Here is a 15,411-nt window from a genome sequence, read left to right as displayed (position 1 = left end):
GGGAAGGAAATGGGGAGGAAATGGCATCCCACTCCAGTACTCTTAACTGGAAAATTCCATAGATGGAGGAGCCTGGTAGGCTACAGTCCATGGGGTTGCAAAGAGTCAGACATGACTGAGCGACTTCACTTTTCTTTCTTTCTATTATATTTTTAATTTTTTGAGTAAATATTTATTGAGCAGCGAGGGAAATACAAAGGTGATTAAACATGGTCAGAATTGAGGCCGTTGGCACAAATAATAGAAAGCAAAATGTAAGGTTCACTGAATCACAGCAGTCGAAAGAGTTTTAGGAGATCAAGCTTGGAAGGGGGTGTGGTTGGGTGGCCAATCAGGAAAGGGGATTGAGATTAAAATAGAAGACTTCAGTCTGGATTGTTGTTGATACTCAGTTTAGACTATATTTGTCTTTCTTTTTCCTCTCTCCCCATCTTTGGCTTTAATTTACCAGTACTGCCCAGGATTGTTCACTTGCTTTCATTTTTGCTTTAATGTCTTCTACAGAGCTAGGTCTTTTCAATGTTTTAGGAATTTTTTTTTCTCTTTTTTTTTTGATGGATTCTTGACCTTTTAATCTTGGTGTTGACAGTTCTGAGTCTTTCCATTCTGGTTTAATTTTTGTGCCTTTCTGGATGGAATATCTCATATAGATGTCTTTACTGAAGCTTTTTCTTCAGCTTCTTCATCAAACTTGTCACGATCACCATCTTCATCATCATCTTCATCTGCAGCAAACTTTACTTTTTTGTGGGGAACCTTGCTACCACTTCCAGGGGCAGAACGCCTTCCAAATATACTTAGTTTCACATCCTCCTCCTCTTCATCTTCTGACTCTGCATCTTCCTCCACAGCTACTAAGTGCTGTCCACTAATGTACACAGGCCCTGAACCACACTTCAACTGTAAGACCACAGGTGGTGGTGTTTCATAGCCCCCAAGGGAAACCTTTGACTATACAGACATTTCACAGTTGCCAGTGTTACTTTAATTGGACTGCCTTCACGATTCATTGCCTCTTCTTCAGCAATGTGCAGTCATCCTTTGCACCAGCCCCTAAACTGACCATTCTTAAAGATAACTGGTGCTCATTTTCATCATTATCCACCTTAAAGTGATAGTCTTTGTCAGCCTTTAGTTCACAACCTAAGAGATAGTTCTGGGCCTCAAGGGGCTCATGTCCGTGGGTTGGAGGCATGCACTTAGATGGGAGAGAAGCCAGACGGAAATAAACAACTATTGTTGAGGAAAACAGCCGCACAGGCCAGAATCACACCAGGGAAAATGTTTTTAGAAGTATTCAAAGTTACTAATCTAAAATCTTCTCTGTTTTACAGGACTTAAATACTATTTATTCTTATCTTCATGGAATGGAAATATTATCAAATCTCAGGGAACATCAGCTTCGGTAAGTGTGATGCTGTGTTTAAGAGCATGTGCTAAGAGGTTTATTCAAATGAGTTCGGATAGATAGTTGCAGGGGCCAAATCATTCGCTTTTTATAGGCTGTGCATGGCAATTGGCCCCTCTCATTCCCGTTTTTCTTAGCCATGGGACCTTAAGCAAGTCTTAACATCTAAGCTGTAGTTTAGTCTTCTATAAAATAGGGATAACAACATTAACTTTGTTACAACATTTTGAGGATTAAATGAGAATATTTAAAGCAAAGTACAGTGCTCAATCTGTGCTATCTAGAGAAAACAGAACTGTTTTCTTTTTGTATTTTGTATTGATATTTATTATATAAAATGCTTAAGATGGACTTGGTATGATGTGGTATTATATTAAAGTGGAAGGAGCAAGACTCTTGATTGGGTATAAGCTCCTATGGACAGTACCCATGAACTTTCCAAACCTCATTTTTCTGTTCTGTAAAATGAGTTCACTCTCTTGCCACCTTGTATCATTGTGATTATATTTGTAAAGGCACTTTTGAGTGCTGTAAGTACTAACTGTTGTAACTTTGCATAAATTTTGGTTAAACTGTGTTTTCTTTCCAATGGCCAGCTTAACCATAACTTTTCTGGCTGTTCTTTTAAGTTTCTGGCTATGGGCCAAATTGCTAAAATATGATTGTTTTGGATTTATTATTTTCTGTTTTCTGTGTAACATTGTTCAGATGTTAGTATATATCAAATAAGTGTATCAAGAAGAAAGAAGAAAATTGAAAACTAGAGTGTTAGTAATAGAGTATTTTTAAATGTAAGCAAATTTGTATTTATTAAATCGATTTGTATGTGTGTGATGTTTATATTTTTAAACTCCAGTGAAAAACTCAGTGGTAGATCCGATAACTTTCTGTTGTGGTAGCTGTTAACAATTATTAAAACAATTTAAGATAATTTAAAAATTTTTTACTTTTTAAAAAATACATTAGATTGATGTCTGCAAGAGCACGCTATGAGAGATACAGTGGCAATCAAGTTCTTTTTTGGTAAGTATTTCCTTAATTAACAATGTTTAAACTTTGGACTGTTAGTAGGGAAATTCATTTGATTCTGAAAGTTTCTGTGGAAGAGATTGAAATACATTCCTGAACTGTGAAATATACATAGAGCTCAGGGAAGAAGTAAGTGCAGTAAAGTTTAATAAACAAGATACATCTGTGTAACTACTTTGCAGTGAATATATAGAACATACTAGCTTTTCAGAGGTCTCAGTCAGCCATCTTGGAAAGATAGTCTAGCTCTGATGGCTGTCACCTTAGATTAGTTTTGTCTCTGAATTTCATATAAAAATTCATACAAAACCTTTTGGTCAGGCTTTATATACCTCACAGATGTCGATTCTTCCATGTTTTTGCATTTGTTCTTTTTCAGTGCTTTATAGTATACAATTATGTGAAAAAAATCTTTCGCACTACTAATAAAAATACTGTTGTTTACAGTATTTTTCCTGTCATAAACAGTAAGTTTCTATGAATATTTTGTTCATGTCTTTTTGTACCCTTATTTACTCATTCCTTTGGGGAATATTCCTTAGGAATAAGCATTGGAAATATATGTGCTCAAATTTAGAAGATTCTAGTATTAGAATCTAAAATATATATTTCATTTTGTTATCTCATCATGATTTTATTTTTTGTTTTCCTGCTTAGTGATGATGAATGATTTTCCTATTCATATAGTCTATTTGGATAGCTATTTTCTGAAATCTTGATTCATGTTTTTGATCATTTTTTAATTGGGCTATCTTCTATCAATTTGTATAAAATTTTTATGAATGCTGTATCTAAGTCCTTTGTTGGGTGCATAAGTTGCAAATGTCTTCTCCCACTGTGTGGCTTGCTTTTTTTATTCTATTAATGGCATCTTTTGAAGAAAAGAGATTCTTTCTGTTTTTTTCCCTTGTGATTAGTGCATCTCATGTCCTATTTAAGAACACAAAATCTTTAGCTTCCTCAGATTATGAAGATAATTCTTCTCTGTTTTTCTTTCATAGTTTTTGGCAACAGGGACCTCTTTTATTTTAGGTGTGCAGCTGATGTGTTGTTGTTGTTCAGTCGCTAAGTCATATCTGACTCTTTGCAACCCCATTGCCTGCAGCACGCTGGGCTCCTCTGTCCCCCACTGTCTTCTGGAGTTAGTTCAGATTCATGTCCATTGAGTTAATAATGCTATCTAACCACCTCATGTAATTCCACGCCCTTCTCTTTTTTTTCTACGCCTTCGGTCTTTCCTAGCATAGCATCTGGGTCTTTCCCAATGAGTTGGGTTTTCACATCAGGTGGCCAAAGTATTGGAACTTTATCGTAAGTCCATCCAGTGAATATTGAGGGTTGATTTCTTTTAGGATTGATTGGTTTGATCTCCTTGCAGTCCAAGGGACTCTCAAGAGTCTTGTCCAGCACTACCGAGTCAAAAGCATCAATTCTTCACTGCTCAGCCTTGTTTATGGTCCAGGTCTCACATCCATATATGACTACTGGAAAAATCATCTTTGACTATATGGACCTTTGTCAGCAAAGGGATGTCTCTGCTTTTTAATATGCTGTCTAGGTTTGTCATGGCTTTCCTTAGAAGGAGCAAGGATCTTTTAATTTCGTGGCTGTAGTCATGGTCTGCAGTGATCTTGGAGCCCAAGAAAATAAAGTCTGTCACTGCTTTCACTTTTGCTCTTTTGTTTGCCATGAAATGATGGGACTGAATGCCATTGTCTTAGTTTTTTGAATGTTGAGTTTTAAGGCAGCTTTTTAACTCTCTCTTTTCACTCTCATCAATAGGCTCTTTAGTTCTTCTTCACTTTCTGACATTAAAGTGGTATCATCTGTATATCTGAGGTGGTTGATATGTCTCCTGGCTCTTGATTCCAGCTTGTGACAGTCTTGATTCTAGTTTGTGATTCCTCCAGCCTGTCATTTCCCATGATGTACTCTGCATATAAGTTAAATAAGCAGAGTAACAATATATGGCCTTCTCATACTCTTTTTCCAGTTTTGAACCAATCCTTTGTTCCATGTCCAGTTCTAACTGTTGCTTCTTAACCTGCATACACGTTTCTCAGGAGACAAGTAAAATGGTCTGGTACTCCCATCTTTTTAACAATTTCCCACCGTTTGTTGTGACCCACACAGTCAAAGCCTTTAGGATAGTCAATTAAGTAGAAATAGATGTTTTTCTGGAATTCCATTGCTTTCTCTGTGGTCTAGCAAATCTGGTTCCTCTGCCTTTTCTGATACTGACTATAGTGTTTCATTGCACATTGCATTTATCATTATTTCTAAGTATTTTCTGGATTCATATGGATTTTTATAGCTTTATTTGTTCAGTTGTTGGTTCATTAACTTATTAGTAAATGTTTGTTCTTATTATGCTTAGGCTGGTATAGAATGGTGAAAAGACTTGAGATTTGTCCTTATGAGTTTAACATGTAATGGAGGAGAAAAAGTTCATTAAGATAGCTACACATACATAAGAGCTATCAAGAAAAAGTATAGATTTATAGATAAATGGAACAGAATTGAGAGCCCAGAAATAAACTCCTATATTTATAAATAGTCTCTGCTTTTTTTTAAAATGGACCTCTAGCTATGTAGCTAAGCTATATGCACACAATGTGGGTATAACACAACTGAGTATTAAAAAGGAACCACCAGTGAATGGTTTATTTTTGTTCAAGGTACTAAACCATTTCAGTTGGGAAAGCATAGTTTTTTCAATAAATGGTACAGAGTATTTACATACAGAAAGTTAATCTGAGGTACTACTTTAAACCCAGTAGAATAGCTACAGTTTCAGGGGTTCAAAATGAGTAAAGGGGATCACCTGTATGGTAATGGGTGGAAAGTAAACTTGTGATGGTGAGCATGCTATAGGATATACAGAAATAGAAACACGGTGCTATAAACCAATGTTACTTCAATTAAAAACAAATTTTGAAAAATAGCTATAGTCAAAAAGGTAGACAATAACAAGTGTTGATTAGGATTTTTTGACACCTGGGATTGTCATATATTTGTGGTACAGATATATGACAATCCCAGGTGTCAACAAAGCCACTTTAGGAAATGGTTTGGCAGTTTCTTAAAATATTACCATGTAACCCAGTAATTCCACTTTTATATATTTACGAAGGAAATATGGAAATGTGCATACAGAGACTGTACACAGATGTTCTTTCTTAGTAGCAATATACATAGTAGCCTAAAACTGGAAATTGTCCAGTGAATGGGTAGATAAAATGCTCTGCATCTGGTGAGTGGAATACCATTTGTCAGTAAAAGGGAATAAAGTGGTGCTAAATACTACAACATAGACAAACCTCAGACAAATTATGCTAAATGGAAGATGTAAGTTAGAAGCATCACATATTACATGACTCTATTTACATGAACTGTCCAAAATAGAAATCTGTAGAGACTGAGCAGATTATTGTTTACCTGGGGCAGGGATAGACTGCAAACAAGGCACGAGGGGTCTCCCTTTGATGATGTTTGCACAGTCCTTTGCAACTTCATAAAAAGCATTGAATCATATACTTAAAGTGGTAAATTTATGGTTTGTAGATTATACTTCAGTTAAACTGTTTAAAAATTAATATTAAGAATTATCCACATCTATATCTGGCTAATCATAAACCAAAGAATTTTTGGAAAAATGAATGTGTAAATTAAAGAGTTTAAATTCAGAGATTAGTGGAAGCAGAGAAAAGAATGCATATAGTTGACCTTAACTGGGAAGCAGCATGATAGAAAAAGTGAAAATAAACCACTATGCTCAGTGCCACCAGTAGAGAGGAGGAAATGGGGAGAGCGAGATCTAGAGAGAGGTAGGTAGAGGCCACTTTAATAGTTTTTGTTCTTTATTTTAGGAGCAGTGTGAAGCCTTTGCAGGAGTAAAATCTGACAAGATTATGTGTGGCACTCTTCTCCAGGCTAGGTTATTCTTAAATTTATTCACTTGCAAAAAGAAAGGAGATAGGTGGACCCATGTTAAAGAACTTTCACTTTCCTTATGTTTACTCATCAGATACATTGCCAAACTGTGCTCGAAGGATGGGGTTCTCTGCAAGGTCTGAACGTTTTCTGATTGACGAGCTGGCATGGCTCTCTTGGTGTTAGGAGTGAACATCAGGAGTTTTCCTGTATTTATAGTAGAATTTACTGACAACTCTGTGACTGTTTCAGTAAAGAGATAAAAATTGGAGACTTGTGGTAGCATTTAAACGTAACTTTCTTCTGTGTTGATTTTGGGCAAATTTTTCTTTTATTGATTTTAATTCCTTTTTGATTGTATGAAAGTCATATTTCAAAAGAATTAGAAGGAATTTCCAAACAAAGAACTTTAAGTAGGAGATTTTCAGCCATTTGTATTTTCCCTCAGTAAAGACAGAGGGGAGGGATATTAAGAACTTTAAAATATCTTCTGGAAAGTTGATGATAATTTTTCCTTCTCATGGTAAGCAATAGGATTTACCTGGAAAGCTCACCCTGGGTGTTGTGTAGAATGGTTTGGACGCTTAGATTTCTAGACGATAGATGGTATTATTCACTGAGAACAGAGAACCCTAGAAAAAAATCAAGCTTGAGGGAAATGATAGGTAGATTTTGAACATGTTGAGGTTGAGTTGTGTGTTATATATGCAAGTTTACATATCAATAGCTAGATAGATATACAGTTCTCCAGCTCAGAGGGAATGTTTCTTTTATATAAAATTAGAATTGTCTACATATTGGAATTAATTGAAGTTGCAGGTATGGTAAATTAAAAATATATGAAAGACAAAATGATTAGATTATAAACTTAACACCTAATGGTATTCTGGGTTTCCATTGGTGATTTAACTGAACTAAAACTGATGATGGACTCAAGTTATCTGATATTTTTTATCCTTCAAAAACACATAAAATGAAAGGTTGGGTAGACATTTTATTTTTTCATGTCAGAATAGAATTTAAGTGAAAGAAGTAGATCATTATGACCCATATTATAGTTGAACATGAAGATGGAACATTGATAAATGTGAATTCCAAACAATACTGTCCTTAATATACGTTAAACTTATCAGAAATATAACTTTTTAATATGTACATCTAGTACAATATTTGAGTTGATCTTCATCAAATGTGGTGATCATACACAAAAATGAGGAATAGGAAGTTACTGATACAAGTTAATAATGAAGAACCAAAAAAAAATATTTCTGAAACCTGTATCTTAGGATAGTTATTATGTAAGATGTGAACACGGTCTATATGAAACCTTCGGCAACAAGTGAAATTTCCCAAGGACTGTTAATTTTTAACTACTTATAATAATACTTGAATTTTTTTCATGTTTTGTATTTTGTATTGAATTCATATATACATGTGAATATGTATATTTATTTACTCATCTATTTATTCACTTAAACAGTTCAGAAACTATTGCCAGATGTTGGTATATCCTGCTTTCTGGATCTGTGCTTATGAAAGACTCCATGGTTTTGCCTCCTTGCAGGTATGTTTACATTGGCTGCTTAGTATATTTGATAGGCAAAGTTTACGACTGTTTTATTTCTTATGTTAAACTATTTTATGTAGAATATGTATTTTCTCTTAGTAGATGATACATTTTATAGATGTCTTTGCTTTTTGGTACTACTTGAAGTACTTGGCAAGAATCAACTGATATTTCATATTTTGGGAGTATGTTGTTGTTCAGTGGCTCAGTCGTGTCTGACTCTTTGTGACCCCTTGGACTGCAGCATGCCAGCTTCCCTGTCCTTCACCATCTCCCTCCCGGAGCTTGCTCAAATTCATGTCCATTGAGTCAAGGATGCCATACACCATCTCACCTGTTCTCCTCCTGCCTTCAATCTTTCCCAGCATCAGGGTCTTTTCTAATGAGTTGGCTCTTTGCATCAGGTGGCCAAAGTATTGGAGCTTCAGCCTCAGTCCTTCCAATGAATATTTAGGATTGATTCCCTATCAGATTGACTGGTTTGATTTCTTTGCTGTCAACGGGACTCTCAAGAGTTTCCTCCAACACCACAGTTCAAAAGCATCAATTCTTCGGCACTCAGCCTTCTTTATGGTCTGACTCTCACATCCATACGTGACTACTGGAAAAACCATAGCTTTGACTAGACGGACCTTTGTTGGCAAAGTAATGTCTCTGCTTTTTAATATGCCGTCTAGGTTTGTCATCGCTTTTCTTCCAGGGAGCAAGCATCTTTTAATTTCATGGCTGCAGTCACCATCTGCAGTGATTTTGGAGCCCAAGAAAAGAAAGTCTGTCATTGCTTCCATTGTTTCCCCATCTATGTTCCATGATGTGATGGCACCAGTTGCCATTATCTTAGTTTTGTGAGTGTTGAATTTTAAGCCAGCTCCTTGACTCTCCTCTTTCACCTGCGTCTGGGGTGTAATCTTTAGTTTATCCCGTGACATGTTATTGTATTATTTGAGATTTGATATCATTTATCTGATGTTTCATGGATTCATTGCTCTTAGTTATAGGGAGGCAATATACCTTTATAGTTAAGAAATCAGCTTTTAGACTAACGGGAATTTGGCTAGTATCCTGATTCTGTCACTTATTAGCTGTTTGAGTCTGGACAAATTTTAGTTTTCCTGTGAAAAGGAGGATACTAATAGTACCCACTTACGTGTGTTATGAGGTTATAGCAAGCTATGACTCATACTTCTCAATGGAAGTTTGAACAAGTTGATATTTTAGAGCTAGACTGCTTGAGTTCATCTCTTTGCTTTACTGTTTTTTGGGTTAATTACTTAATCGTTCTGTGGCTCAGTTTCCTCACTTCTAAAATAGGAACAATAATAGGATGTATTTCATAAGCCAGTTTTGGGAAATAAGTGAGTTTATATAGCTCTTAGAACAGTGCCTGGCTTTTATAAGTAATTTTTAATTATCACCATCAGAATTATTAGGTAAAAGAAGAGTGGTTGGCAAGATGATTAGATATAATATTCTTAGATAATGTGGTCTGTTAGTAATAGTTAAGATTTGGGGGCCTGAAATTATAATTTGGTAACATAAAAATACAACCTTTTGGTGACTTTTCCCTATTAATGTTGAAAAGAGATTTTTAGGCTTTTAAGGTAGGACTTCTAATTGCAGCTCAATTAATTTAGTTTTAAAAATATTTTAAGTATCAAGGTACATTCTGTTTGATAGATAGTATGGAACATCTCAGTTGTGAGGCCATTTTTAAAGCTGTGTCTTTAGTCTTGAAACTTTATCATCAATATTTGGTTAAATGAAATGTGTACTTCTTGACTAGTAGTATAAAACATATTGTTGACTGTTTTTACAAATAAAATACATAATAATTCTTGCTTCTTTAACCCTTTTGGCTGTTGTTCCTTTCCCCTATGTTCTGAAAGACACTTGAGTGCTTTGTAGTGAGTGAATTAGTTCATGAAACAGAATAAGCTTGGTTGATGTGGATTACAGTTCTATTTTAGGATTATTAGTACTGTTCTTTTGAATATTTTATCACTCTTTTCTGCTGTTAATGAGTGGTTAAGAATTTGTTGTAATCACTTTATGAAGCCATTAATCAGCCATAATGATTCACTGTTAGTTTGTAATCAAGACATTGGAGTTTGTTTTAAATAATGGATAGTATGAGGTTTTCTTTTTTGTTGGTGTTTTGTTTTTTTGTTTGATTTTTTTTTTTTTTTGGCTGTACCACTTGCCCCATGGGATATTAGTTTCCTGACCAGGTATTGAGCTTGGGCCCATGGCAACGAAAGCACCGAGTCCTAATCATGGAACCACCAGGGAACTCCCAGTAATAAGAGATTTTTAAAACAAAGTCATGGTATGCTTTAATGTAATCATCATGAACTTCACAGCAAAGATGATTATAGAAGTGTATTTAATTGTCATTTAGAGAACAGTTCCTGTTAGATTTATATTTTGTGTTTGAGAGATGCTTGTTTGAGAGTTTATCGGAGGGTGATTGTTAGGATTAAATGAGTCAATACAAATAAAATACCTAGATTAATATTTAGCATATCAGTTCAGTTGCTCAGTCGTGTCCAACTCTTTGCAACCCCATGGACTGCAGCATGCCAGCTTCCCTGTCCATCACCAGCTCCTGGAGCTTGCTCAGCCTCATGTCCATTGAGTTGGTGATGCCATCCAACCATCTCATCCTCTGTCATCCCCTTCTCCTCCTGCCTTCAATCTCCCAGCATCAGGATCTTTTCTAATGAGTCAATTCTACCCATCATGTGGCCCAGGTATTGGGGCTTCAACCTCAGTCCTTCCAATGAATATTCAGGAGTGATTTCCTTTAGGATTGATTGGTTTGATCTCCTTGCAGTCCAAGGGACTCTCACGAGTCTTCTCCAACACCACAGTTCAAAAGCATCAATTTTTTGGCACTCAGCTTTCTTTAGGTCCAACTCTCACATCCATGCATGACTCTTGGTAAAACCATAGCTTTGATTAGGTGGACCTTTGTTGGCAAAGTAATGTTTTTGCTTTCTAATATGCTGTCTAAGTTTGTCATAGCTTTTCTTCCAAGGAGCAAGCATCTTTTAATTTCATGGCTGCAGTCACCATCTGCAGTGATTCTGGAGCCCGCAAAAATAAAGTCTGTCACTGTTTCCACTGTTTCCCCATCTATTTGCCATGAAGTGATGGGACCGGATGCCATGATCTTAGTTTTTTGAATGTTGAGTTTTAAGCCAGCTTTTTCACTCTCCCCTTTCACTTTCATCAAGAGGCTCTCTAGTTCCTCTTTGCTTTCTACCATAAGGGTAGAGTCATATGCATATCTGAGGTTATTGATATTTCTCCTGGCAATCTTGATTACAGCTTATGCTTCATCCAGCCCAGCATTTCTCATGATGCATATAAGTTAAACAAGCAGGGTGACAATATACAGCCTTGATGTTCTCCTTTCCCAAGTTGGAACCAGTTTATTCCATATCCGATTCTAACTGTTGCTTCTTGACCTACATACACATATCTCAGGAAGCAGGTAAGGTGGTTTGGTATTCCCACCTCTTTAAGAATTTTCCACAGTTCGTTTTGATCCACACAGTCAAAGGCTTTGGTATAGTCAATAAAGCAGAAGTAGATGTTTTTCTGGAACTCTCTTGCTTTTTCTATGATCTGACAGATGTTGGCAATTTGACCTCTGGTTCCTCTGCCTTTTCTAAATCCAGCTTGAACATCAGGAAGTTCACGGTTCACATATTGCTGAAGCCTGGCTTGGAGAATTTTGAGCATAACTTTACTAGCGTGTGAGATGAGTGCAACTGTGCGGTAGTTTGAGCATTCTTTGGCATTGCCTTTGTTTGGGATTGGAATGAAAACTGACCTTTTCCAGTCCTGTGGCCCCTGCTGAGTTTTCCAGATTTGCTGGCATATGAGTGCAGCTCTTTCACAGTATCATCTTTGAGGATTTGAAATAGCTCAACTGGAATCCCATCCCCTCCACTAGCTTTGTTCGTAGTGATGCTTCCTAAGGCCCACTTGACTTTTCATTCTAGGATGTCTGGCTCTAGGTGAATGATCACACCATCATGGTTACCTGGGTCATTAAGATCTTTTTTGTACAGTTCTTCTGTGTATTCTTGCCACCTCTTCTTAATATCTTCTGCTTTTGTTAGGTCCATACTGTTTATCCTTTATTGTGCCCATTTTTGCATGAAATGTTCCCTTGGTATCTCTACTTTTCTTGAAGAGATCTCTAGTCTTTCCCATTCTATTGTTTTTCTCTATTTCTTTGCTCTGATCGCTGAGGAAGGCTTTCTTATCTCTCGTTGGTATTCTTTGGAGCTCTCCGTTCAAATGGGTATATCTTTCCTTTTCTCTTTTGCCCTTTTCTTCTCTGCTTTTCTCAGCTATTTGTAAGGCCTCCTGAGACAACCATTTTACATTTTTGCAGTTCTTTTTCTCCTGTTGATGGTTGTTCAGCAGCCAGTTGCAATTTTGAGGTTCTTGCAGGAGAAGATGAGCACACGACCTTCTACTCTGCCATCTTATGATTTAGATGATTTAGCATATATTAAACATCAAATAATTTTTGGCTTCTGCAAATATCATAATGGCATTGAGATGTCATCATTATGATAGTCAATAGAATATAGCAGTACTTAATATAAGAGGAATAATAGTATTGTTTATAAAAATATAAACTATTTCTTTAGATATTAAGGTATCCGTTACTCCTTTATCAATGAATAGACAGAAACCACCTGGTAATTTGAACAGGGACCCTTTAAAGAATTATTAATTTTCAAGAAATTAGGTACTAAGAAGGATAAAGGTGCTAAGGTTACCCAAGGAAGGAATAAACTTGAAAGGGGAACTTTCTCCCCAAAACTGAAATTCAGAACTTTTGTTGGTGAATATGTTGCTTGTAGCCCAGTGGCTAATGACAAAGTTCACTTGGTTGCTCTGGGCCAGAGGTGTCCATGGTTACTGGGTCAAGGCGGTCAGGGAGAGAAAGTCTGACGAGGACTGGTAAACAGTATAGTCCTTCCCAACCCCTAGTCCACTCAGGGTGCAGATGGGTCCTGAGGCTGGAGATAGGACCTCCCTTTGCCTTACACACACCTATCCTGCCAAGCAGTAGGAAAGTATCTGCCGTTTCCTTGTACTAGCCTCCTTTACTGACAAAGCTTTGACATTAACAGCCAGCCAAAGGAGAATCTTGATTAAATCCAGATCCTTTATTATAAAGTAAATTTGAAACTGAGAGCAAATACATTTGAACTTGAGAGGCAGTAAATACATGGTACAGTGCCGTGCTTTCCAACCTTGTTAGCACCAGGGACAGATTTTGTGCAAGACAGTTTTTCCATAGACCAGAGTGGAGAAGGCAGTGTCAGGATGATTCAAGCATATTACATTTATTGTGCACTTGTTTCTGTTATTACATCAGCTCCACCTCAAATCATCAGGCATTAGATGCCAGAGGTTGGGCACCCCTGGTACAGTCCACTCCCTTGGTTACTTAGTTTTCATATGAATGCTTCTGAACACATTTGAGCTTCTATCCAATTCTCTTTTCATTTAACAAGATACAGCTATCCTTCATATAAGTAAAGAAGTTCTTACCATCTCCCTGAAACAAGGGGATGCACGGTCCCAGTTGTCAGTGCTTGCTGTATTAGTTATACTTTTCATCACAGTGCCTCTGACTGTTAACTCCAGACTACCTTATAAAGTTCACTTCCAACAACTTATATATAAAATAGATATGGGAAAGAGAGGAAAGAAGAAAATAGTTAACGTTTATACAACTCCGGACCATGTATACAACATACAGTCCTGTTTCTATCATTGGTCACAAATCCGTAGTTGATCTTGCTTCCTCTTTTTACCACCCATTCAGTACTTGTGCCTTCAACCAGAATTTCAGCTGTTCTGGGTTCTTTACCTGATTATGGGCACAAAACCTTCATTTCTTAAGGGTCCTTAATTATCCTATGTTTGGTTCTTCCCTGCCCACCGCCCCCACCCCGGCCACTTGGGGTTGCTGTTAGTTTTCCATTAACTTTAATAGTGGACTTGAAAGCACTGTACAGAGCCCAAAAGAACCTCTTGGGCTATAGATGTAGTTCTGCTGGCCTCCATTTTATGCAGCAACTCAGTTCCTCCTTGGTGATTGTAATCAATCACTCAGGCCAGTAGAATAAACCCCTTTTCTGCCTTTCGGTTCAGTGGCCAGGTCAAACAAGAGATGGCAAGAGTGAATGTCGACATTCTAGGAATCAGCAAACTGAAATGGACTGGAATGGGTGAATTTAACTCAGATGACCATTATATCTACTACTGCTGGTAGGAATCCCTCAAAAGAAATGGAGTAGCCATCATGGTCAACAAAAGAGTCCGAAATGCAGTACTTGGATGCAATCTCAAAAACAAAAGAATGATCTCTGTTTGTTTCCAAGGCAAACCATTCAGTATCACAGTAATCCAAGTCTATGCCCCAACCAGTAACGCTGAAGATGCTGAAGTTGAACGGTTCTATGAAGACCTACAAGACCTTTTAGAACTAACACCCAAAAAAGATGTCCTTTTCATTATAGGGGACTGGAATGCAAAAGTAGGAAGTCAAGAAACACCTGGGGTAACAGGCAAATTTGGCCTTGGAATACAGAATGAAGCAGGACAAACACTAATGGTGTTTTGCCAAGAAAATGCACTGGTCGTAACAAACACCCTCTTCCAACAACACAAGAGAAGACTCTATACATGGACATCACCAGATGGTCAACACCGAAATCAGATTGATTATATTCTTTGCAGCCAAAGATGGAGAAGCTCTATACAGTCAGCAAAAAGAAGACCAGGAGCTGACTGTGGCTCAGACCGTGAACTCCTTATTGCCAAATTCAGACTTAAATTGAAGAAAGTAGGGAAAACCACTAGACCATTCAGGTATGACCTAAATCAGATCCCTTATGATTATGCAGTGGAAGTGAGAAATAGATTTAAGGGTCTAGATCTGATATATAGAGTGCCTGATGAGCTATGGAATGAGGTTCGTGACATTGTACAGGAGACAGGGATCAAGACCATCCCCATGGAAAAGAAATGCAAAAAAGCAAAATGGCTGTCTGGGGAGGCCTTACAAATAGCTGTGAAAAGAAGAGAAGCGAAAAGCAAAGGAGAAAAGGAAAAATATAAACATCTGAATGCAGAGGTGCAAAGAATAGCAAGAAGAGATAAGAAAGCCTTCTTCAGAGATCAATGCAAAGAAATAGAGGAAAACAACAGAATGGGAAAGACTAGGGATCTCTTCAAGAAAATCAGAGATACCAAAGGAACATTTCATGCAAAGATGGGCTCGATAAAGGACAGAAATAGTATGGACCTAACAGAAGCAGAAGATATTAAGAAGAGGTGGCAAGAATACACAGAAGAACTGTACAAAAAAGATCTTCATGACCCAGATAATCACAATGGTGTGATCACTGACCTAGAGCCAGACATCCTGCAATGC

General features: G+C 37.1%; 1 protein-coding gene and 1 pseudogene across 3 annotated transcripts in view; one reads left to right on the top strand and one right to left on the bottom strand.

Moving 5' to 3' along the window:
- The window catches only part of LOC105005547 (rap guanine nucleotide exchange factor 6-like), a 151,365-nt gene that overhangs the window by 38,958 nt on the left and 96,996 nt on the right, over positions 1–15,411 (top strand). The window contains exons 2-4 of one of the 3 annotated variants that reach the window (XM_010863565.1): positions 1,335–1,405; positions 2,375–2,431; positions 7,851–7,934. In XM_010863565.1, coding sequence (XP_010861867.1) covers positions 1,335–1,405; positions 2,375–2,431; positions 7,851–7,934 — 212 coding nt within the window. Of the gene's footprint in view, positions 1–1,334; positions 1,406–2,374; positions 2,432–4,698; positions 6,265–7,850; positions 7,935–15,411 lie in introns of those variants that run through there. The other 2 variants (XM_010863566.1, XM_010863567.1) reach the window with 2 other exon arrangements.
- Positions 150–1,327, bottom strand: LOC105005546 (annotated as a pseudogene).

This window comes from Bison bison, unplaced genomic scaffold, assembly GCF_000754665.1.
Source record: "Bison bison bison isolate TAMUID 2011002044 unplaced genomic scaffold, Bison_UMD1.0 scf7180017864492, whole genome shotgun sequence".
NCBI classification, from domain to species: Eukaryota; Metazoa; Chordata; class Mammalia; order Artiodactyla; family Bovidae; genus Bison; species Bison bison.
The sequence above is the reverse complement of the archived record's forward strand: the minus strand, read 5'-3'. Positions and strand labels throughout refer to the sequence as shown.